General features: G+C 40.3%; 1 protein-coding gene across 1 annotated transcript; it reads left to right on the top strand.

The window, feature by feature from the left end:
- Positions 1-280: 280 nt before the first annotated feature.
- On the top strand, positions 281-20466 carry LOC107388575 (overexpressed in colon carcinoma 1 protein). Its single transcript, XM_015964131.3, has 7 exons — positions 281-887; positions 10134-10158; positions 14235-14270; positions 14456-14535; positions 15308-15338; positions 15425-18817; positions 18901-20466. Exons 1-5 carry the CDS (start codon positions 845-847, stop codon positions 15310-15312), a joined length of 189 nt encoding a protein of 62 aa, XP_015819617.1. The 5' UTR covers positions 281-844; the 3' UTR covers positions 15313-15338; positions 15425-18817; positions 18901-20466.
- The last annotated feature ends 3703 nt before the right edge of the window (positions 20467-24169 follow it).

The following is a 24169-nucleotide window of genomic DNA, read 5'->3' as shown; positions in this document are numbered from 1 at the left end:
ATTTGTCAATTAAAACATTGACATTGATTTAGATAAAACACACACTAGTTAATCCCCAAATTCCTTCCTCTCGGTCCCTTAGAGACGAGTTGTGACTGAAACAAAGACCAGAGAAACAACCAGAACCTGTGAGACACATAAAGGGACCAGCGAATGGTTCTTGAGTTTTTGTTCAAGGAATGCTCAGCATTTGTTTGTTTTTGTAAATTCCCAGAGCACCAAGAGGTCAGCTTGTGTCATGAGTGAACGCTGGTCACAAAGGTTCTTCCTGTTTGACCAAATCAAAGCAAATAAGGAGTTTTTCACACTCTGGTTTATCCACGCTCCTAAACATGTCCATTTTTCACACCTTTATGTAAAAAGGAAGCTCGTGATTGGTTAACGCACACTCCACCCTCAGCCTTCTTTACCCCGGTTGCCCGGGCAACCATGTCAGGGTGGAAAAAAAGAGCAAATCATGTGAGGGCAAAGCATCTTTCTATCTTCTCCCCCCTCTCCCTCGTCTCTGTCATTCTCTCCATCTTAGCGTGTGTGTGTGCGTGCGTGTGTGTCTAAAAAACCTCTCAATCCCACAATCAGCTCCCCACTGCCTCTCAGAGTGGATAGACACAGGACGCGACACAGGGAAGGGTGATACACGACCAAACAGAGAGGAGAGGGGGAGATCCCTGTCAGGCTTCTCTTTGACCTTCCTCCTCTTAAGTTCTTTTCTTCTCCCTCACTCCCCCCACCCACCCCCCACCCCCACCCCCCCCGTGTGTCGTGGGTCTCCTTGCCTTCGTCCTCATCGCTCCCCTCACTAGGTGCCTCGGCTCTGCCTGGACAGTGGCTCCATCGATGCAAAATGGGTTGTGGCAATTCCTCAGCCACCAACTCCTCAGGAGGAGGTGAGTGATTCAGGAATCTGTGTGTGCAGGATGATGGGTGAATGTGTGTGTGTGTCTGTGGCGGACAGAGTTCCCACCATTTCAAGATGGGAATGGTGTTTGGAATGTAAATGAAGCATTTAGAGGAAATTTACATTTAAGATCACACCAGATTGAACACACGTGTGTGTGTGGCTCCTGGTTTGCTCGTTTCATTCATAAATAAATGTGTTTTTAAGAGATTTCTAGCATCTCCCTTCCGGTTTTGTGTGTGCACACGTGTATGGTCTCCTGGATCAATCTGGAAGGATCTCCCATAACGAAAGATATTAAAGTTTCCAGAGGCTTCTTGTTAATAACACTGACACAGTAATTACAGTGTGGATGTCTGGCAGAAGGAGCCACACTCATTGATTTATTTTACTGTTTATGTGCTTTTGTGTATTTGAGCGTCTTTCCAAGGATTTTCTGGAGGTTGAAAGACAAACAGCATCACTGATATTCACTCATCCTCGTCTCCTCAGCTGATGGATGCTGCTTGCCTCCACTAAAATGATAAATCAACAGAAAGGTTTCACTCATGAAACTTGAAAAATGTATGTTTTTAACCCTCACCCTGTAAGCATGCTTGTTACCTCATCTTCACACGTGTCACTCAGTGGCTTCTGATGAATCAAATGCACATTTTAAATTATTCTGAGCAAATCTCCAGGCGCAACATTCAGTTTAGGTAGTAATTAAAAATGTGCAGAATTACCTCACTACCACTGTCCATTAAAGGCTTCACGGTGTGTGTGTTTTGTGTAAATGTGAGCAGGTACCTAATCAGTACTTGCCAGATGTGCTAACAGAGCCGATCACAGCTGCTGCTCCCAACAACATTTGCTTTGAGGTTACAAGTTAGACGCGAGGCAGCTTGTTTGGACAGAAGTTGTGTACATTTGTGTTTGCAGGCCTTTTTTTTCCCTTCTTAGTGGTCAGAATAATGTCAGGGTCTGACAGATATGGACTTGTGACTCCACTCATTTGTCTGCACCAGCTGATGCCAGGTCAGTGTCAAAGGACACTGTTTTTAGAATCAATAATTGTAGCAAAAAAATAAAAAAAATCACAAACACTTCTTGTTTGAAACAATATTTGATTACGCAATACATTTCAAGGCTTCTTCCTGAGGTGTTTCTTCTTGTGTTTCACTCTTAAACACAGATTTACAGGATGAATAAACAAAATAAAGGCATAGCATTTAAACTGAGGTCATGTTATCTTGACAAATAATGAAATAGCATAAATTCCACAATCTTACGCAATAAATCAAAATCTCATTCAATCCGTTAGCACTGGAAATACCACACAGATCTTTTAAACTGTCATGTTTTTAGGCCCGCCATGGCGACCATCTTTAATTAGGGTGACTTGATAGGTTAATCAGCTGTGATTCCAACAGCTGCTCTCTGAGATCTTCATTAACATCCTTTCAGTGGGTTAAGGGGTATTGCGCAATGCAGCAAAGACATAAACAAGTCAGACGAAAGCGTTATTCTGGTGAAGTCTGGCCACAAATTAAAGCTACATCGTCAAAACTGAGAAAGAGTTTTTTGTGCCTTTTAACAATGTTTTTACATAGTATAACTATAAATACACTGTGGAGATAAAAAAAAAACATGACAAAAAATATGATAATGAAGTGGTTCTCTCGTCTCTGTTTAAAATCCTCAGCCAATAACACGGCTTGGCCAAAAACCAACAACTGGGCCATCCGGTTGTCTGTCTCACCAAACCACCACACTTTCGCACTTCCCTGGGTCCTCCACTCATTACACATTCGCGCATTTTGTAACAAAACACCACTATTGTGAGAGATTCAACACTCAATAATTTTAGAGGAGAAACAGCTGGCTGTTACCACTTTAACTTTAGTACAAACGACCAGAGTACCAAAAAGAAAAACACCATTAGAAGTCACGGACAAAAAAAGACGTTTGGACCTATAAAATGGTGACTGGTGTTCAGCATTCTCTTGTATCCTTTGGAAATGTAAGTTTCGGTATCAGGGGAATGTGGCCTAGGTAAAATGGCTGACGGGAGGGGTGAGAGTTCTGAAACTGTGGGTGTTTCTCAATGTCAAGGCGCCTGGCCTTGCGAGACCAGGTGCCTTACTTACAAGGACACTGTCCTTCCTTGGTCAAAGAAAACGGTTAAATGGAGCAGTCTTAGATCACGTGACCATGGCTTCCACGTCGGTCACGTAACGTCACGTGACATGGGAGATAATGTTATATTTTATACGTATTAGTTTCAATATAAATATATAACTAGCCTTTTACTGATCAAATTGTGTACATATTTGTTAAATTAAATATATAAGTGATACCTGCTAGCCACCAAAGCTGCAACTACTAAGCAACCAACCATAGAAAATTTCTTTGGATCTTAAAAAACCTTTTAAATTAGTTGACTTACTTTTAAACTTCAAATTTGCCCCTGAAGTAGCTGCTTGGTTTTGATCCGTCGTCCTTTTGAAAATACTGCAGTGTATTCTGGGTAATTTTTGACCAAGGCTACAACTCCCGTGTATCCTTGCTCAGCTAGCTAAACAGCTAAAAAACGGAGAACACACGCCTCGGTAGAACATGAACACTGGAGCACGTCTTGGCGGCTCCTGATGACGTATCTCCAAGGCAACTGGGGCGGGGCCAAGACATCAAGGCGAGGTTCCTTGTCACTGAGAAACACCCCCTGTGTTTAAAAGCTAGCTGGTTTGGCAGATTTGCCATTGCAGCTTTAAATTACACCCAGTGTGTGTGTGTGTGTGTGTGTGTGTGCCATTAATCTGCATGAAGTGTGTGTATTGTGATTATCCTCTGGGAATCCTGGCTACAGCTGGGGTCGTACAGGAGGCACTAAAGTTGAGTTGGACAACAACACGAATCCAAACAAGGTCTTATCACGTTCTCCGTTTCACCGCATTGTATATCACATTGCTCAACCTAAGTCTTGTGGACACAGATGTGCAGCTTCAGCCATGAATGAGCTTTTGTTGGGGGAGCTGAAAAGGGTCTTTTGTCATGTTGGTGACTCAAACCTTCACAGTAAGGAACGTGGCTACACAGCTTTTTGTGTACTAATGTTTTTGCTACATGCGACTCACTGAAGAGTTATTTGATACTGATAATGAAAAACTTGTGCATCCCAACTACATTATCCTCTTGCTAATTATGTTCAACTCTGGAACTAAACTGCTTTAGCCTCACAGAGCACTCAGAAGAGTTGACCTGTAGCCATTAATCGTGTTTATCTTTGCTGTTGAACAGTGGAGCCATGACACCCTGTTGTATTAAAATCGACTGTAAGGAATGAATGACAAGAATCAGCAATCCAGGCCCTGGCAAAGTAAAGCTAAGGTTTATTTTTATTCTGAAAAGCTGTTTTGTGGGTGGAGGAACTGAAAACATGTACTGAAATCAGCCACAAGGTGGTGCTGGTTTAGTTTCTGCTTCAAATCTGGAATTCTCCTCTGATGTCATACATGTGTATTTGCTACAAATTTACTAAGCCATTTTATGTTAACAACTGTCACGCTTCAGCTCAAAGTGAATAAAACGCGTGAGAGCTACGCAGTGGAAACATCTCACTTCCATACAAACCTAAGCAATGTATCTAAAGAGGGTAAAAAATTCAATTCATTGAAATATTTATATCACCATTATTTGTTTGCATTTGATCTTGTTTCTGCAGTTTGAGCATTTTGCTTAGTTTGCTGCATTTTAAGATGAATTAATAAGAAAACATGGTCTGAAAATACCAAAGTGATGGCTCATGTGGTGCACTTGAAACACAAAAGAGCATTTCTACACAAATCACTCGTCTTTTGTTAGTCTGTCGAAATATCAAACTAAATAAGGACATAAATGGTGACTTTTAACTGACATTAACACTTAGGTATAATTATTCGTTAAAAACAATTAAAAATCACACAAAACCTTTTTTTATGTTCATTTAGAGTCTGAAATAGTATGTTTCAGGGTGAATTGTCAGATGCTGGTAATTACTGTGAACCACAAACTTAATTAGATGGTGTCTGATAGCTTCGTTCTGCCATTTAATTTGGGTATAATTGTCAGATTGACTCTCATGTTTCATATACTGTATAATCCTCTTTCTCATATTCTCTGTTCATTCAGGTGGCACTGGCCTTGAAATCCTAATCATAAAGCTAGTTCAGTGCTCAGCTTATTATTTTGCATTGATAGACCTGAAGCCTGCTAGAAACAGCAGGAGTGTAATCTAATCAGGATGTGTGTGTTTAATGTGTGTAAAAGGTAAATGGCCTGTATTTGTACAATGCCTTCTTAGGGTCCCCCCCCGGTGCTTCACAACACAATCATCAGTCATTCACACATTCACATGCTGGAGGGGATGAGCTACAATGCAGCCACAGCTGACCTGGGCCACACTGATGGTAGTGAGACAGCTGAGCGCTGGCGCCACCGGTCTCTCCGACCACCACCAGCAGGCAATGACACAACAGCAGCATTCTCTAGCGGGAGCCGGGATGGAACCTGCAACCTTCCGATTACTAGACAACCCGCTCTACACACTCTAAGAACTAAAACTGATAATTACTTAAATATTTTGGTGCAACACTTTTACACTCAACAATAATAAGTAAATGCAAAAACAATCACATCTCTTAAATACACCTATTTAATAGATTAAATCCAACTAAAATGGAATAAGTTGTTATGAACAATTAAAGACGTTACAGTAACATTCAAAATTGAGTAAATACAATTGAAAATGTACGTTAAAACAACAGTAACCAAAAGTTCAAACTACGTAAAATATTAATTAGGAAATGCTGAAATGCTTGGCACATATAACCTACACCATTACAAGTACTTGTTTTTAAATAATGGTTCAATTTACTTAATATTTTAAAGTTAACTTAAGCAAAAACGTTAATTAGAATTAAGTGTTTATACACACACACACACACACACACACACACACACACACACACACACACACACACACACACACACACACACACACACACACACACACACACACACACACACACACACACACACACACAGGAAAAAAGAACCATGTCAGTTCAACATTGTTTTATTTTAACCAGCTTTTTTGTGAATCACACATTTAGCAGATTCCTCCTCTGAACACAGTGAGCTGAAATCTGTTCTACATTCAGTGGATAAAACTTGGATAAAATTTCAGCCACAACAGTCTTATATAATAAAATTGCATCCAAATTGGCATGCTTGATAAAACTCTGTAAAACTGGCATATTGATGCTAACAACAAGAAAAATGTACCTGCCATACAAAGAATAAAAGTGGCTCAAGTGAATGCAGTGCTTTACCTTTTCAGAAAAGGTCAAATGACAAAAATAAAATTAAGATCCCAAAAAAATATAAATCCTGAAAAAAAACAAACATTTGCACTGTTACAGTTTTTGAACATCTTATTTTGATTCCAAAAAATTGGGAAGATTATAACTAAAGAGTGACCAAAAAAATAACAACCATAATTTAAATAAAAAGGTTTCAAAAAGGATTGCGCTAAAAAAAACAAAAACAAACAAAAAAAAGACATACAGAAGATACTCTCCCATTTACACCTTAATGTGAATCTGGAAAGTTAATACAAAACACAGTTTTTGGTACAAACATTATTTATGAACAGGAATGTCAACACTATGTAATGCTGCAACTGAACCTTTTAATGAGCATTACATGTCACTTAACAAGTCTAACACTTTAAGAACAGCCCTGTGAAATTTTGTCTATAATGAACAGAGGTCATTTTTCAGTCTTTGGACCTTGACAGAAAGGTTTCCTGTATCCAGCTCCGTGAACACTTTTTGAAATTCTTCAAATGTGCATTTGAGATTCTTGGGATATTTCAGATCCAGAGCATAGCACAGTCCCAAAAGATAGCAACAGGCTTTGCTCAGATTCCCAAGTTTGCCCAGAACAGTAACGCCTTCAATAACAATACTCACATCAGTAGGTACACCTGACCTGTCTTGATTCTGCAGCAGGTAAATCTTCATCACCTCCTCAGCCAAAGCCTCTTCAACAGACAGCATCAGCATTTTCCTTTAAAAAGAGAAACAACTGTTTTAAGCTCACATATTTCCAAACATTGAAACAAAAAGTTTCATTTGTATGACATCACTGGTACTCATAATATGTGGGTACTGTGCTCCAAAATCTTTGAGCAAATGCTATTCTTTTGTATGCTTTGAAGTGTTTTTTTTCCTTTAGAACATTATCTTAAAACTTTTCTATGATCTCACAAGCTAAAACTACTAATATTCCTAAAATAGATTTATTGCACCAACCTCAAAGGTTTTGATTAAGGCACTTAGATCCTCTCCCAGATGGTCAGTGAGACAACCGATGATGACATCTCATTTTCTTGATGGAATTTCCACTCTGTAAAACAGGAAGCCTCAACTGAGGCAAAATTTGCACATTTAAAACATGACTTACCATTTCTAGCTTAAACATAACTATTTTTTTCTGTTGTTGACCTGTTTTCACACCCACCATCAAGGTAAGAACACCTGTGGAGCTAAAATATTGAACAGAAACCTAATAAAAGCCGTTTTTAGTGGAGGGCCTCTTCATTGCTGTGTTGGAACGTTTTCGTGGTTAGAAAATGCAATCTTCCTTACCTGAAGCAGAAGGTTTAACTGTGCCCTGTGGCGTTGTCCAGCAGCACCTTTCTTGGCTTGAAACAAGGACAGGAGTTTGGATGAATACAAGTCCAACGATGACATGAACTTTGGTTCAAGGTTCAGGGTCGTGATCCTATGAAACTCTGCACTGACCTGGATGGGAGAGGACAAAAAACAAAGGACAAAAAATCTAAAGGCCAAAATTCTGACTCAATCACAAAAAATCTTTAACTGGAACTACCATTTTTTGCAACCTGGACCTTATTTTCTAACATGCAAAAGATTAATTTACTCATCCAGACATAAATCCATATAAGTGGAGTTGTTCAGTATGCAGACTAAAGCCTTAACATAAAGTATTATCTTCCACTAAGCTTCTAAATTTTATGTTATGAATTGCTTGCACTATTTCCCTGTGAGATTGTATAATCTTGGAGGGAAGAGGCGGAGCCAGGTTGCCCTCTGGACCATCGTCTGCCAGGTAGCGATGCGAGAGGAACACACCACTGAAGTGGCGCACATATTCATAATCGCGTCAGCGGCTTTACAGAGAAAGCCTTTCAGCTCCTCTGGCAGCTCTGCTTCCTCCACCTTCCTGGAGATGACAAACGCTAGCAAGGCAGTGTTGTTTGTCCCTGCAGCTGACTGAGCAGTGCATTGATGTGCGCAATCAGTGAACCTTGCTATCAGCTGGTCAAGTTTGGCGGGATGGGCCGATCTCTGTCCAACGACCTTGGTCATTTTGGTGCCGAAAACTGAAGCGAGGCTTGGCTCTAGAGGGGGAAAAGGTGGAAAACTGGTCTGTGAAGCCCTCTGTGAAGCCCTAGGTAGAGACCGGTGCTCTAATCTTCACTGGCTCTGCTTCTGCCTCAGAGAGGTAGGTCATCACCGCCGGGAACTGAGGCTAGATGGGATCTGGGCAACGAGAGTGAGCGGAGCCATACCTTCCCGCCAGATCATCCGATGGGGGTGGAGCAGGCTGAGGGACCGGAAGTTCCTTCTCACCAGCTTCCTCCTGGATGATGCCAGGCAGATCCATAAGCAGCCAACCAACAACTGTAAGCGACGGCGTCGCCGACATGTGAAGGCCAGGGGTGGATGAGCGTCCGCTCATTCGCCTCCCTTCTGTCGCCAGGCTGCCCAGCTGGGAGGCAGTTGAGCTGCCACCACTGCAGTTTTCCTCACGGTGGGTGGAATCATCCAATTCCGGCCCACCATCGAAGAACTTGGTGGCTTCTTCCAGCGAGTACCTCTCTCTTAGCGGGAACGCCTCCTCAGCATCAGCCTTGAAAAAGGCTGACCTCCACTGCTTTTCCTCTGGCGAGGAAAGAATAATATGACATCAACTCTATGTTCCTTGGCCAGACTCGAACCTGGATCCTCCAGAGTGAAAGTCACCCGCTCTCCCAGCTGAGCTATGACAGCAACTGCTGAATCTCAGATTTTTTTATATAGATAGGTAGAGAGTAAAGTGCGGGGTACACTAACCAATCAGAGGACAGGGAAGATCTGCCACAGGCCACGCCTCCAGAGTGCCAAAAGCCCTTACAGCCGAGCGAGCAGGAATCAGAAACCGAGCGCGCAGAGAGGCTGCCGAGCGCGCAGAGAGGCTGCCGCGCGCGCACGTTTTCCTCTGCCGTGTGCTCGTTGGCAACGCGCGCACGCAGGTTTGTCACTTGTGCACATCCTTGTGCGCTCACAGACACAGTTTGCTCCCTCTCAGTGCACAAATGACATCTCGCCATGTATATTTTCGCTCGCGAGTCCCGTTCACGCGCGCGCTGCCATGTATATTTTCGCTCGCGAGTCCCGTTCACACGCGCGCTGTGGACCCAATGCGCGTGCACGGGTTGTGGCACGCTTTAAACGCCATAGAAGTGTGTCTGTCTCGTTCAACGTGCAGAAAATCTCCCATGAGGCCATGCTCCTCGCGCGCGGTACATGCCAAAGGTCATTAGTTACTCAAAGTTTTATGTTAGTATTGGGGGACAAAATTATATTGATTTTGAACCATTAATAATTAAAGTTCAAGACAATGATAAGTATGAATACCAGTGTCTCAGTTATTTTGAGTACTTTATATGAGATATATTGAGTAGATTTAAATAATGCGCCATGTGGTTTAAATACAGAATTATTTCTTTGAAATAAACTTGAACAAAAAAGCTCAGTTCAACTGAAAAACTGGTGTTGAAAATTTAAACATTCTTTTCAGTATTTTCAACTCAAGATAACACTTTTGTGATTTTCAAAGATTTAATCAAGGTCATCTAACTTAGAATTATAATGATATTTACTAAGCCCCTGAATAATTTTTTAGGGTGCACTCTGTATCACCTTTCGATGAGTGACTGACTAATTTAGATGGCGTTTCTAAATATTTGTTCATAACTTTGTGATTAAAGTATTTTCTTAAGAAGTTTATTCATCTCACTGCTGTACTGGACAACTATCTCATGATCTGCTGACACAAGAATTTAACATTAATCATGCTTCCTTTCTGTGGAACCTTTAAGAAAACCTCTCTCTCTCTCTCTCTCTCTCTCTCTCTGTGTTTTCAGGGCCTGCAGAAGCTTCCAAAGATGTGTAAGTAAATTAATCATTTAATTGTTTTTCTGTTATTTGTGAAGCTTCTGTCAATTTCCACACTTCTCACATTTTACAAGTTAGCTTCATAATTCTGCTGATATCAATTAAATGTCATTTTCAGTTCTTATCTATACACAAAGCAAATCTTTGTTTTTGCCTTTTTGCTGATAGTTTCGGCTCCTAACTGCTGCCTTTGTCAGAGCAGCAAAAAGTGAAAATGGTCAAATTAAAGAACCAGAAAACCAGAAAAAAATGAGGAATAACAGAGAAAATAAGAACAATGGTGAAAAAACACATAAAACCATACATGACAGTCCAGAAAAAGGCTTGTACACCCAAAAGACTGATGTCATCAGAACAAAAATGTGGATTCATAAACAAAATGTCTTGAAAACTGAGCAAGAAAGCATCCATCCAATTATTATTATTATTACTTGTACTGCTTCGTTTTCACACAAAACAAGACCCCCCCACACGCACACACGCGCGCGCACACACATGCGCGCACACTCACACACAGCCTGAAGCGCAGAATACGGAATGCAGAAAATCAGCAGGGGGACAGATTTAGACAGAATGTCATTCGTCTGTGACAGTGTGTGTGTCCTGTCACTGTGACCCGATTGATCATGTGCCCTGAATGCTTGAGCAAGGGAGATCTCTGTTTGGCTGACTGGTTATTGCGCGTGACTTTCACCTGGGAGTCTGGGGCTCGAATCCCAGTTGGATCATTTTTTTATGTCCGCCACAGATCTCTCTGAAGAACTCAGCATTGACGGCTTCAGCAACGCTGTACCACTGGATTTTCTCTTATTTGTTTTGCAAAAGTACTTCCTTTCATTTTTCCACCTCACCCACAGGTACCTCAGTTTCTGCTTGTGAAATAGCGCTTCCTTGATCTGCGGTTGTGATCGAAATGCTGCAACAAGCCGGCTTATGTACATGCATGAGATCCACAAGGCACTTTGCATTGTATATTTATGGCAGTAAGTGGGCGTGGTGAGGGCGGGATGTGACTAAAAAGCAGCTGAGAACATTTGTAGATAGTTTCTGATTTATGAAGCGGAGATTGCGTGCAGCTGCGCGTACTCCATGTTTGATAGATCACAAACCTGCTTGGCGTAAGTACTTTATTTTTTGCTGAGCTTAAGTACGATTTTGGTAAGGATTCTACGCAATGTTTGATAAATAAGACCCCAGCTCCTTAGGAGGAATCCTAAGGTGTTCAGTGGCCACCTGAGAGACATAGTCCCTCCAGCGTGTCCTGGATCTTCCTTTGGGTCTCCTCTCGGTTGGATGTGCCTGGAAAACTTCACCAGGGAGGCATCCTAATCAGATGCCTGAGCTACCTCAACTGGCTCCTCTTGATGGCATCATGAAACCCCTCTTGGGGTTTGGGGGGCTGGGCTTATAAGCTTATGCTTCTGCCTGCGCCCATTCTTAGCATTGTGTAAGTTGTGTGTTTGCTTGTAAACCTGCAAATGTTTCTTTGTTATATTATATTGTACTATTGATTTTAATTTCTCATTAAACTTCTCATTCATTAAAAAAAAAAAAAAGATGTGGAGGAGCAGCGGGTCTACTCCGAGCTCCTCCTGGATGACTGAGCTTCTCACCCTATCTCTAAGGGAGAGCTCAAACACCCGGAAGAGAAAACTAATTTCAGCAGCTCGTTCTTTCAGTCACTACCCAAAGCTCGTGACCATAGGTGAGGTTTGGAGCATAGATTGACCGGTAAATCGAGAGCTTCACCTTCTGGCTCAGCTCTCTCCTCACCACAACAGATTGGTACAACGCCCGCATCACTGCAGATGCCTGTTGATTACACTCTTTCCCTCACTTGTGAACAAGACCCTGAGATATACTCCTCCTCTTAGCACTTTATAGGGCCAACATCTATATTTAGACACTTCCACTTACATCATATATTATGTGGGTGTGGCTTTTTACGAACTCTTAGAATTACGTGATTTCACCCAAACAATCATCAGAGATCAAGCTAGTCGCAGTTTGTGCCATGGCGCCATTCCACTATTCAATGCGGCCTATGAGGAGCCAAATATTGATGTGTCTGCAGAGCCAGGCAACTCCTCAATCCCTTCTCATGTTTACTGTCAGATCTCTAAAACTAACAATTTATGAAACTCTCACGTCACAAGGTTGACTAGTTGTGCTAAATAAAGATATATGTGTTGTAAATGTTAAACTCAGTGAAGTTGGTGAAATCTCAGCATGAAAATCAAATTTGCCATATTTGAACATATGCCCTGAACAAGTAGAAGAAATGAGGAATATTTTTAGGTAAAATCTGTTGGGGTTCTTTTTAGACATAATTCATGGTAACAGTAATAATAACAAATATGATATTGAATATATTTTTGAATAGAGGAGTTTAATGATCTTGGGGTCTTGTTCATGAGTGGGGGAAGATGGAACGTGAGATCGATAGGTGGATTGGTGTTACGTCTGCAGTGATGCGGGCGTCGAACCGATTTAAATCTCAAGGGGCCAGTTGAGGTGGTTCTAGCAATCTAGTTAGAGTGAGCCTTCTGGACACCTTCCTGGTGAGGTTTTCCAGGCACATCCAGCCAGGAGGAGACCTAAAAGAAAACCAAGGACATGCTGGAGGGACTATTTTTCTCAGCTGGCCAGGGAACACCCTGGGATTCCTCCTGAGGAGCTGGCCCAAGTGGCTGGGGAGAGGGAAGTCTGGGCGTCTGTGCTCAGGCTACTGCCCCTGTGACCCCAGATAAGTGGATGATCAGGAGTTAAATATTGCTTTATCTCAAGGTAACCAGATTTATTTGATGTTCTAAAATCTTTGTTTTCTCAAGACAACAGGATGAAAATGTGTCACATCCAGTTTTATTTAAACTTTCTGTCACGATTCCCTTACAGATGATTTCTAACAGTCATAAGTAGTTTAATGATCAATGTTTGGTGACATTTTAACACGAATCAGTTCTCTGCTTGACTGTCCTGATTTATATACCTGTTGTTCTTTTAATTGTTTGAAAGTTATTATCATCATGAAGAAAAAAAATGTTTTTCTAACGTAAAATTTTGAACTGCTGAATAACTTTTCTCCAGATAGTGTCATTAAAATACATTTCCAAGTATGTCCTCTCTGCAGCTTCAGTAGGTATTTAAATAAACACGCAAATAGTTATAAAAACAGCACACAATTCAGCAGTACCCATGAGTATTTGCCAGCAAAATTAAGCTAATTATATATATATATAATTTGATTGCAATTGGAATTAAAACAAAAGTCATGATTATTGTAAAAGCACCAAAGAAACTAAAGAGAAAACAGCTACTTTAAAATCACTCTTCTAATTAAAATTCTAAAGAGAATTGGTCATCTTCTGCCATTCATTGTTTTTTTTAATAGTATTAAGAAAAAATTGTACATCATACTTGGAAATGAGTGGGATGAGCAGATTGTGTTCATTGTGTATGTTCGCGCGCGTGTGTGTGTGTGTGTGTGTGTGTGTGTGTGTGTGTGTGTGTGTGTGTGTGTGTGTGTGTACTCTGTCAGCATCCACTTTAGGACCCAGGAGAGCTGACTGAAGACTTCTGACTCACCAACACTAATCACAGTTTCCACACAGCAAAATATCACAGACAAGTCTTCACAAATAGTTCTTCTAGGTGTTTCTGTCTTCGGGACAAGCATGTCTACTACCTTTATCCTAAGTCTAACCCTTGTTTCAGAGAGGTGTAAAAGTCCAGAGCCCAAATAAACAGTATAACAAGGCCACATGACAAGGAAAACAAAGGAGTAAACATTTTAATTCCTCCAAAAATTGTTCAGAGTGCAGTTTCATGTCAGCTCTTACCAACCAAACACAAACAAACCTGAGGTCACTGAAAACCAGTGGTTCAGTGGTTTGGCTGAAACGGTAATTGGCAACTCAGCCTGCTACATCGCTAGGGAGTGAGATCAGTATTCCCTTTAGCACACATCAAATGTTCTGCAGGTACATAAAACACACCTCCACAGTCCAGTGTCTGCTGCTGCTTCTAAACATTTGAAAGTTGACTTGACATGAGATTTTTCTCTCAATCAGGACAGAAGATCCTTTGGCAGAAGATGAGAAAAGAAGGTAATTTGTTCAAACTTTGGGAAGTTTGAAGAGTGTCACATGCGTCCTGCTGTGACAGTAAATATTATTTCCTGTTTAGTCAAATGATCAGGTATGTTTTGTATATTACTGTATATATTATGAGCTATGGTAATGATAACCAATGTCTGTTTAGAATGCAAAAAATTCTCTCTATCTCCTCTCAGGAATTATGGAGGTGTCTATGTGGGTTTACCAGCAGATCTGACCACTGTAGCTGCTAGTCAGTCCAAGTCCACACGGAAAGGTAACTAACCACGCAACTCTAAATCATTCTGGATAAATAGTCAAGAGAGAAAAGGTTTTCTCCTGCAAGATAGGAAAATCAGTATTTTTCTCTAACCATTATCACGCTAATGGAATACGTAGCGCTCTCCAACCCTGGTCCACGAGATTACATGTTTCAGTGGTTACCCTGCTCCAACAAACCAGCTTTAATGGTTGGATTGCCTTTTCAGCAGTTCAGAAGCATGTTATTCATCAATGATCACCCCTCATTTACACAGAGTGCGGATAGATGCCATCCAGAATCTGTATGGCCATTAGCAGCTGCGATGCTGATCCAAGTGAGACTTGGTTCAGCGAGTTGCTTCTGGTATAATTTCAAAATAAAACTTGTGTTGCATTTTTTTACTGGCTTGTTTCTTTTATTAATGACAGGTATACTGTATGATGGTTCACGCAAGTAAATATTTAAACTTATTATTTCAGATTTCTAAAGTGAACTCGTGTGAACCCCAAATGTTTGGTGCTCTCACAGCTGCAAATGTCCGGAGAAGTTCTGCTCACGATCTGCAGTCTGTGTAGTCCGTCCAGAAACTGGACCGCATCTTTTCTGCACTCGGTATAAATGAGGCGCGAAACATCTTAGGTGATCTTGAGACCTCCTGCTGCTGTGCATTATGATTGTTCTTCTAAATGGAATGCAGCCCTCACTAATACAATTTTCCAAGCCAGGATGCTTAATGTGAAAAGGACCTTTCTCTTATCTCATCACGTTTTTATTTTTCTTCTTGCAGACTAGCAGCTCCACAAGAGAACACCACACAGGTACTTTCCATGCACAACTTTGCCCACGTTGCACAGAGTTTGGTGTAAGACCACCTAACCATAGATTGTGTTTATTGTCTTGACAGGATTGTGCACATTGATTCACCTGAAGACGCTTGGGTCTATAAGCAGAGTTAGTGCTCGTGTCCACTGAGCAAAGGTGTAAACCGTCCAACGGAGCAAAGATAGGGACAGTTTTCCAGGATTCATCTTTCATCCAACAAGTTTTAAAACTGTTCTAGATGAGGACTAAACTTTGGGCTGGCAACTGTGGGCAGCAGCAGCTGTCCGTTTTGGGCACATGGCCACGTCCCTGGAACCTTCTCAGGAAACAGCGGAGGATCTGATTAACTTGGCCACTAACTGTGGGGTGCACACTCCTTCTGCAATAATAATCAGCTGCTAGTTGTTTCACTACAGCACAGTTTTGATTCATTGCGTTGCAAAGGGAAGGAGTTCAACAGAACATGTAACTATCACAAAAACCTTTTTAAACCAGGGGTCTGCTGCAGCAGCAGAGTGAAGCTAATTAAACTGTTTAACTGGAGTTCCTAAATTATCCATTTGCCACCTAACCTGGATCCCACATGGATTATCTAGAGTCAGCAGAAAGGTCACAAGACTCCAAAGAGCTTTGAATCCTTCTTCCTCGCTCGCTTCTCTGGTTTTGCAGCATCATTCTTCCCCCTCCACCAGGAAGCTCTGATTTTGGTAGTTTTCAGCCACTCATAGTGCACAAAAATCCCTTTTGTTAGGTTTCCAGAAGTGTCTAGTAGTTTCTTTAAATGTCACAACATAAATGTATATTTCCAAAAACGTGTCTTAAGAATATTTGTAGGGGGACAATAAATATCTGAGGAAGAAGGAATTTTGAATGACTTTGTTGCAGTATGTATCAAACAGAAGAGGGAGTGCTTTAATGTGTGTAAAATCTCACAGGAAAAAGCTGTTTTTGTTCATATTTTCCTAATTTTTTTTTACAAAACCACTATAAATACACAATCAAACCATTTCCAAGTAGACCATGATTGCTGGCGCTGTTATAGACTAATGAATGAGCAGCTTTGTTATGTTAGAGGTGGTTGGTTTCAGCCCAACTTCATACAGAATGATTGAAAACAGATGAAAAAAAAAAACTTCTCAAAATCGGAGAGAAATCACGAGAAACTCCATTTGTCTTAAACAAAAATGTACATTTATCATCTTCTAGTCTGCCAGTAAATGAATAGAGTTGAATATATTGTCCTATGCGGTAAATGAAATTTGATGATGTCAAATGATGCATTTACTATTTGTATCCTAAATTAGTTGCTGAAATATGAAATAAAAAAGCCATGGATGCTGGTATTTCACTCCAAATCAATTAAAAGCAATTCTTTAAATTTTCCAATTTTGAAAACTTTTGGAAATTTACATTCATTCAAAAAGACTTTTAGGCTAAATAAAAAAAGAAATAATTTTTTTCTCAAGGAACCATAAAAACAGAAAAAAATTCCTCAAATCAGTAATTTAAAACCGAATGATAGAAGAGGAGACTTTAGTGTAAACCAATACATTTGTGATTTTATTAAGACTTGCTGTTTGTTCTAATGATCACAGCTTTATTCTTTATTCTTCTGTCTCTGGGTGCACGAGAGGCTACGGCTAACCCTCTTACTAAAACAACAGTTCAAGGTTTTCATTCACCTGTTTGTATCTTTGCCTTTAATAAAAGCTCTAAAGCATCAGCTCACATTATTTATTAACAATCACCCCAGTGATAGAGGTAGAAATCCTGCTGACGGCTCTAAAGCAGCGGTTGGATCTTACAAAGGCACCTTAGAAATCATCATGTTTTCTCTCTTGCTGCTCCAGCCTTCCTGCCTCGGTGGGCGGGGGGCCTTTAACAGTGCGTTGCTCGGCCTGTCTCCCCCTCTTCTATCAGCCTTGCCGTGCCCTTTAAGGCTGTTCCTCCTGGATGTGATGAATGTCACTTCCTGTGCCCTATTCAGCTACCTGAACAGGGACAAGGGGGCAGGATGTGGATAAATTGAACTGTCTAATGCCATTTACTGTAAAATACATCTGTACCTTCTGCAGCACAGCATGCTGTGTGAATGTAGAGGAGGATGTCCTCTGAGAGGGAACACCGTGTGTTATACAGATCACGTACTTTATGCTGAAGCTTGCAGATCAATCTTTCTTTTTACGTGTTTTAAAATATAAGATTCTTCTGTAATAATAAAAGGATAAAAATCCTATTAAGGTCAACACAGTCGGCTATCGTTTTAATAATTAAACAAGTATTCAGCACACTGGGGAAAATCAGGGGTGGTCATTAATAAATCATCATGGACTCATTAGGTGAAGAATCGTTTGAATCAATGATAACTGCTGATTTCATGCAATTTATTAAATGTTTTTGCTGTTTCTTTGACTTTTTTCAGCTGAGTTGTATGAGTTTGCAAATAACTACATTTTTATTGAATTTTCCTTTTCAGCCTTTTCACCAAGTTTCCTATTAGTTGTATTTATTTTGTATGACCTTGGTTTGAGTTTTCTATGACTTCACAGAAATGCTGAACGTAAGTGTTTTAAACAGGTTCCAAGTGTCTCACCTGTAAATTACTACTTGTTTATACATTTCAAAGAAGATTAAAGTTACATCTCCTTTGTGATTTATTTCTGCCGTTAGATGATATTTATTGTTCATATTGATAATGCAAAGGTCACCACAATTACCTGACCCTCGTTGCGTTTGCTCTGAGCCTGAAAGTTCACATCTCTCTCATGTGTTTATAGATCAAAAGGAGCTTAAAGATAAAAAGTGAACACATGGAATTATTGATGAGTTGATCAAATTTTATTCAGTAAATATAAATTTGAGTCATAAATTACACTGTCCAACTATAATAAAGCTGCATTTAAAGTGGCAGTGTGTAGTTTTCTGGCGCTAGGGGGTAGTACATACATTTCTGGGTAGTTTCACATCATACACCATGCGACTGTCGCTAGTTTAAAAAAACGTTACAGTAAATTTTCTTTCTTGGGGAGCAGAAAGCTTGTAACCTCGGCGTGGCTCCTCATACTTTGATGTTTCTTCAGTTAATTTCATCAAGAGAATGCAATACTAAGTGTAGTTTTCTGGTGCTGTATTTTCTGAACCTGCTCAGAGTCCTGCATCTACCGACGACGTCCTCATACTACGGCAATGCCACTTGGTCAAAATATATTGAATTTTGTTTTCGATTGCGTTCTTTCACATATTTTTTAGAAAGAGTTTAGCAGTTTTATTATAAAATTTGTGTTTCTTACTGCCTAAATGTTGTTGAACATGGTAACGATTCAGTCCTGTCTACTGCAGCATAGGATGAGGGGCGCAGAAGTGGACGAACATCTGACTGCATGGACCATCAACTACCTCACCAACAGGCAACAGTACATGAGGCTGCACAACTGTGCATCTGAGGTGGTTGTGTGCTGTACAGGAGCTCCACAAGGTACGGTGCTCTCACCCTTTCTCTTCACCTTCTACACCTTGGACTTCACCTACAACACCAGCAGTTTGTGCTTTTTGAAACAGAATGACCTTCATAGTCACCTCCAGAAGTTCTCTGATGACTCGGCCATTGTCAGCTGTGTGTCTGAGGGGAATGACCTGAAGTACGGGTCAGTCATCACAGACTTTTTGAACTGATGTGAGCGTAATCACCGTCGCTTGAACACCAGTGAGACAAAGGAAAGGGTGATTGACATCAAGAAAAACAGCCTCCTCCTCACTCACCAGTAAACATCCAGGGAGCAGACAATGAGGTGGTGAATGCCTTTAAATACCTGGGTGTTCACCTCAACAGCAAACTGAACTGGTCTAACAAAACAGATGTTCTGTATAGGAAGGGCCAAAGTCGCCTCCACCTCCTGAGGAGGCTGAGGTCCTTCAGAGTTAATTCCCATCTGCTAAAATCCTTTATCACTGTGTGGTTGGCTCAGTTATCCACTCAGCTGTGGTCTGTTGGGGTGCAGGCAGCTCTGACCGAGACAGGAAGAGACTGAACAAGCTAGTTCACAATAGTGATGGGAATTCCAGCTCTTTTTAGAGAGCCGGTTCTTTTGGCTCAGCTCACCAAAAACAGCCGGCTCTTTCGGCTTCCAAGTGGCTCCTCAGATTTTTTTGTTGTGTAGAGTATATTTATGACCAAAATAATGCAAAACTATATGTAAAATGATTTACTAATGTAAAAAAATGCAATATATCAAATATTTATCATTTCTATGGATTTAATAACTGAACACATTAAGAAATCTCCACTTTCCGACTGCTGGCGCTCATTTTCTCACCGTCTTCGTCACACTCTCCTTCCTCTTGCTCGCCTTTTTCCTCCTCCTCATTCCCTCTCATCTCCCTCCACTCGCATGTGCTCTGCTGTGTGTCTGAGTCTGATCCTCCCTCTTCCCCGCCCCTACTGCTCTGTGTGTGGACAGTCTGGACACGCAGTTACACATGTTGACCAATCGCCTGTAGCTTTCACCAAAGCAAGAGGGGAGGGGCGAGGGGAGGGGACGGCTCCTAATGACGAGCCGGCTCCCGTCGTTCACTTCATCTCTTAGAGCCGATTCGTTCGCGACCGACACATCACTAGTTCACAAAGCTTGCCCGGTGCTAGGTTCCCACTGGATTCATTTGAGGAGACGTGTGAAAGGAGGAAGCTGGGGAAGATGACCTCCATCTTTAAAAAAATACCTCCCACCCACTGCATTCCACTGTGGAGGCAATGGAGAGCTCCTTCAGAGGCAGACGGAGACATCCCAGATGTAAATCAGAACGCTACCTTAGGTCATTCATCCCCTCTGCAGTAAGAGTGTATAACTCCTCAGTTTAAGTTGTACTGTTACACAATAACACCAATGCAATATTCAGTATGTGTTCAATACCTGTGCAATAACGGATATACATAATATTGTATGTTTTACACATTTGTATTCTACTAGAATGTTTCACCTTTTTTGTAATTTGTAATCTGTAATTTGAATTGCTTTTATTTTCTGATTTATTCACTTTATCTGACTTTGTACTGTACAGTGTTCAGCGCCTTGGGCTTCCTGACAGGGTTGCGGAAGGCACTTTATAAATAAAGCTTTGATTGATTGATTGATTGATTGATTGATAAGTCTAAATATATTATATTATATGAGTATGAATTTGAATCGATACAGTACCAATTACCAGTACCTACGAATCGATACAAAACGTATCAATACCGATTTTCGATACTTTTGAGTGTTTAATAATTATTTAAATTTCATTTAAAATTTAAATTTTTTTGAATAATATATATATATATATATATATATATATATTTTCACCTCAGTATATTAGATAAATATCATGCTAAATAACATACAACCATTTGTATTTTATCATCGTAGTGTTGTACAAAATTCTTCAATATGAAAACATTTAATCAAAACTGTTTCTAAATGCTGAAAAAACTAAAACCCAGCTCCATGGACTCCTATTCCTCTCCTTTCCTTTCTGGACAAACTGTGTGATGGGAGGGTCCTTGTAGTATTAGAGACTGCAAATTAAACTGAAGCAAACAGTTTGCTGTGGACTAAATTTACTGTACCAAGTTTGCAGAAGGATGCATTGATGTAAGAGAGAAGCCAATGTTTAATTTCAGTGTAAACAAGCACAGCTTTGACGTCATTATGGAAGACTGAAGGAAGCATTAATCGAAATATTCTGAATATTAAGAAAATGTGGAAATTAAAGTAATTTTCTTTGCAGCAATACCTGAATGATTTCCCAAAATGACAGCAGGAAACTTTTGCAACTGTTTAGAAAGCAAGTTATCATCAGAACCTGAAGCTTTAAACCAATTAATTTCTGTCACTGAGAACTGTAACCATCACATTACAGCACTTTTAAAACAGAACAGACACACAGAGAAAAGCCAGACGCTTAGTGTTCAGTAGATTTTAATCTAACCAGATGCCCTTTCCTTCCATGTCTGGGTCCTCTGGTGTGTAAATCCTGTGATCGAATCCCACTTGTCATGATTCATCTACTAGTCACATTAGTGTTCAGCTGTTGAGTTGCTTTTAGCATTAGCTCTTCTAAAAAATATAAAGAAACTCTCAGGAAGTCTTCAGTGGATGCTCGTCTAAAAGGTGTCCCTACGAAGTCAACTAGATTCGTCATGGCCGCCAACACTAAACAAAAGAGAAAACTCTAAATTGGCTGGTCAAAATATCACCAAAATGGCCCAAACCTTATTTCTCACCATAAAAACCTATTGGGTACAAAAAAAAAAGTCCAACATTAAATCAGCAGAAATATGAATTTCTTTAAATAATACAATGCCAGATGAATAATTAACATTGATGGCTTTTCTGGTTTGATCAGTTATGATTAATGACCACATTTTCCTCTAATAACCTGATCAACTCTGTAGTTATTGTTGGCTGAAATGCATTTGTCTCATGCAACCATGATTAGGATTTTTGAAATTACTCACATTCTTGTCAGCTGTTATAAAAAACTGCTCAATTAAATTAATTGAGGAAAACATCAAAGAACATTGGTCACCAAGTCTTTGTGTCGTCTGCAGCAACACAAACACTGATGGAGCAGGGCATGGTTGAGATCAGGGTTTTTGTTGTTCTCATATTCAGGATGAGAGCATGAGATGAAACAGAACTCCACAAATCAGTTTGTTACGGCAGAAAATAACCTAAATATCTAAAATGCAAACTTGTACCGTGCTAAAGATATGTTGTGAAGTATCTTTAGAAGGTATTTTATAGTAATAAAAACATTCCCTTCTGCATCCAACATGCAGGTCTGAGTGAGAAACATGAAGCCCTTTGTGAGCATCAGGGATACGTGACAGAGATCATGTCCCTAATCGTATCATCTGTGTGTCTGGACCATCTCTACACCACAGCTGCTCTTTCTCTGGATGAATATTAGCAAACATGGTGTTTCCTCTCATCTGCTTCAGTTTCTGCTTCACCTCAATCCAACAAAGTGAAAATGTAGAAATGACAAAACACACATTTCTGCACCATTTTTATTTATTTGTATATAATAAAAAAAAACATATTTGATTAGATAAGAATTGAATCTCATAGTTGAGCCACTGCATTAAAAAGGAATATTATACATCAAGAATTAATGTGTGAATGAATGCAAAAAAAAAATAAAATTAAAAAAAATAAATAAATAAAAATAGGAGCGGAGAGGAGACTTCACAAGAGACAACCTCCTACAGAGAGATGAGTTTCTGCTTGACTTCATTTGTATTGTCTATTTGGTATTGGTAGGACCTCACAAACACGCAAAGCAAAACACACAAACAATATTTTAAATAACAACATCAACAATAAAAAAAATTATTATTATTAAGAACAACAACACAGATGCTGTAGCAAGTTCCAGCATGTCAAGACTCAGAAACAGTGGTCAGAAACAAGGGTCACACAAGGGTCAAAAGGACAAGAGTTCAGAACTTGCTGTTGGGGACAGAACTAGGCAAAAGGTCAAGAGGCAGGCTGGCTTCTCTGGTTCCACCCCTGGTTCCACCCCTGGCCCCACCCCTGGATCCACCTCTGGTGGGAAACGAAGGACTGGACTAGAGTGAAAACAGCCCATTAGATCCAGAAGTTCTCTCAGGAATGCTGAAGGAAGACCTACAATTTGCTACAAACATGATGATTTATGACCTGTGCCCTCATGAAGAGTGCTGGATGTAGTGTTTTGTGCCCTCATGTAGAGTGCTGCATGTAATGACTTGTGTTAAGAAGAATGCTGCATGTAGTGAAAATGATACCAAATGTCTTGTGTTGAGCAAAAAAGTGTGTGTCTGGTAAATGACCCCATGACCTCTCTGACATGAGGTAATGATATGTGCCTTTTACCTTGCCTAAGCTGGCCCAGGAAGGGTATAAAAGAGTAGCTCTGAGAGAGCTGGAGAGATTCGACAAGCAGCTGGGGCAGACGACAGAGAGAGACGGAGCAGATTTGGAGAGGTCATCCCCCGTCCTCTGGATGGGGGATGACAGGTCAGTTTTTTTGGAGAGAAGCAGAGCTAGACAAGTTTTTGGGGAGAAGTTTGGGGCGATTCTCAGAAGAACCGAGTTGGTGTAAATCAACTCTTTATTTCTTAGTTAATTTAGAACTAATTCCTCCTTGGGGGAAGCGGTTGTTTTTATATTTACTCATTTTTGTATTTTTTGATTTTGTAATAAACTTTTTTGAAAAAGAAACATAATCCTGATTCTTTCAGGCTTTCCCTAAAGCTTCACGGTTGGGGCCCTGACCATTAATTGCACAGAGGTAAGCATATTAATTATGGGTTCCTGAATTATCAGGACTTACTTTACGGTTTGTGACGAATTAATATAAAGAAACCTTAAGATAAGAGGAGCTTGCCTCCTCCCTCACCCGCGAGTAACGAGTTGTCTTAAGGATGATAAAACCAGAACATTAGTGGTTAATTTTGGCTCTGATTCGCAAGTTGAAAAAGTCTCTATCAGCTGGAGGGTTGGATTAATTAAATAAATTGATAAATCTATGTTAGCCTGATCAACTAACAAGAATCATTTTATAGTTACCAACCATCCACATAAGCTGATAGGGGCACAATTAATCCAAATAACCCAAAAAATTGCCAGCCGGGCCGGCCTCCCGCTGGACTTTGTCCCCAGTATTTTAACCAAAAAATAACGGGATTGCTTAAAAAGAAGTGAGCTACTACAAAAGGAAAGTCTTGCATATCGTTTCACCTTTAAAATAGAAGATATGATTCTTACTTAGGAAGTCCATACCACGGTCTAGTACGATAATACTC

This window comes from Nothobranchius furzeri, chromosome 4, assembly GCF_043380555.1.
Source record: "Nothobranchius furzeri strain GRZ-AD chromosome 4, NfurGRZ-RIMD1, whole genome shotgun sequence".
NCBI classification, from domain to species: Eukaryota; Metazoa; Chordata; class Actinopteri; order Cyprinodontiformes; family Nothobranchiidae; genus Nothobranchius; species Nothobranchius furzeri.
This window is presented reverse-complemented; position numbering and strand designations above follow the sequence as displayed.

What these genes read in the sequence shown, in the direction of transcription:
- LOC107388575 (XM_015964131.3), top strand. Translation starts at nt 845, where the DNA reads ATGGGTTGTGGCAATTCCTCAGCCACCAACTCCTCAGGAGGAG. An exon ending in GCAGAAGCTTCCAAAGATGT is followed by an intron (nt 10,159 to 14,234) that starts GTAAGTAAATTA and finishes TCTCTCAATCAG; the next exon opens with GACAGAAGATCCTTTGGCAG. An exon ending in GCAGAAGATGAGAAAAGAAG is followed by an intron (nt 14,271 to 14,455) that starts GTAATTTGTTCA and finishes ATCTCCTCTCAG; the next exon opens with GAATTATGGAGGTGTCTATG.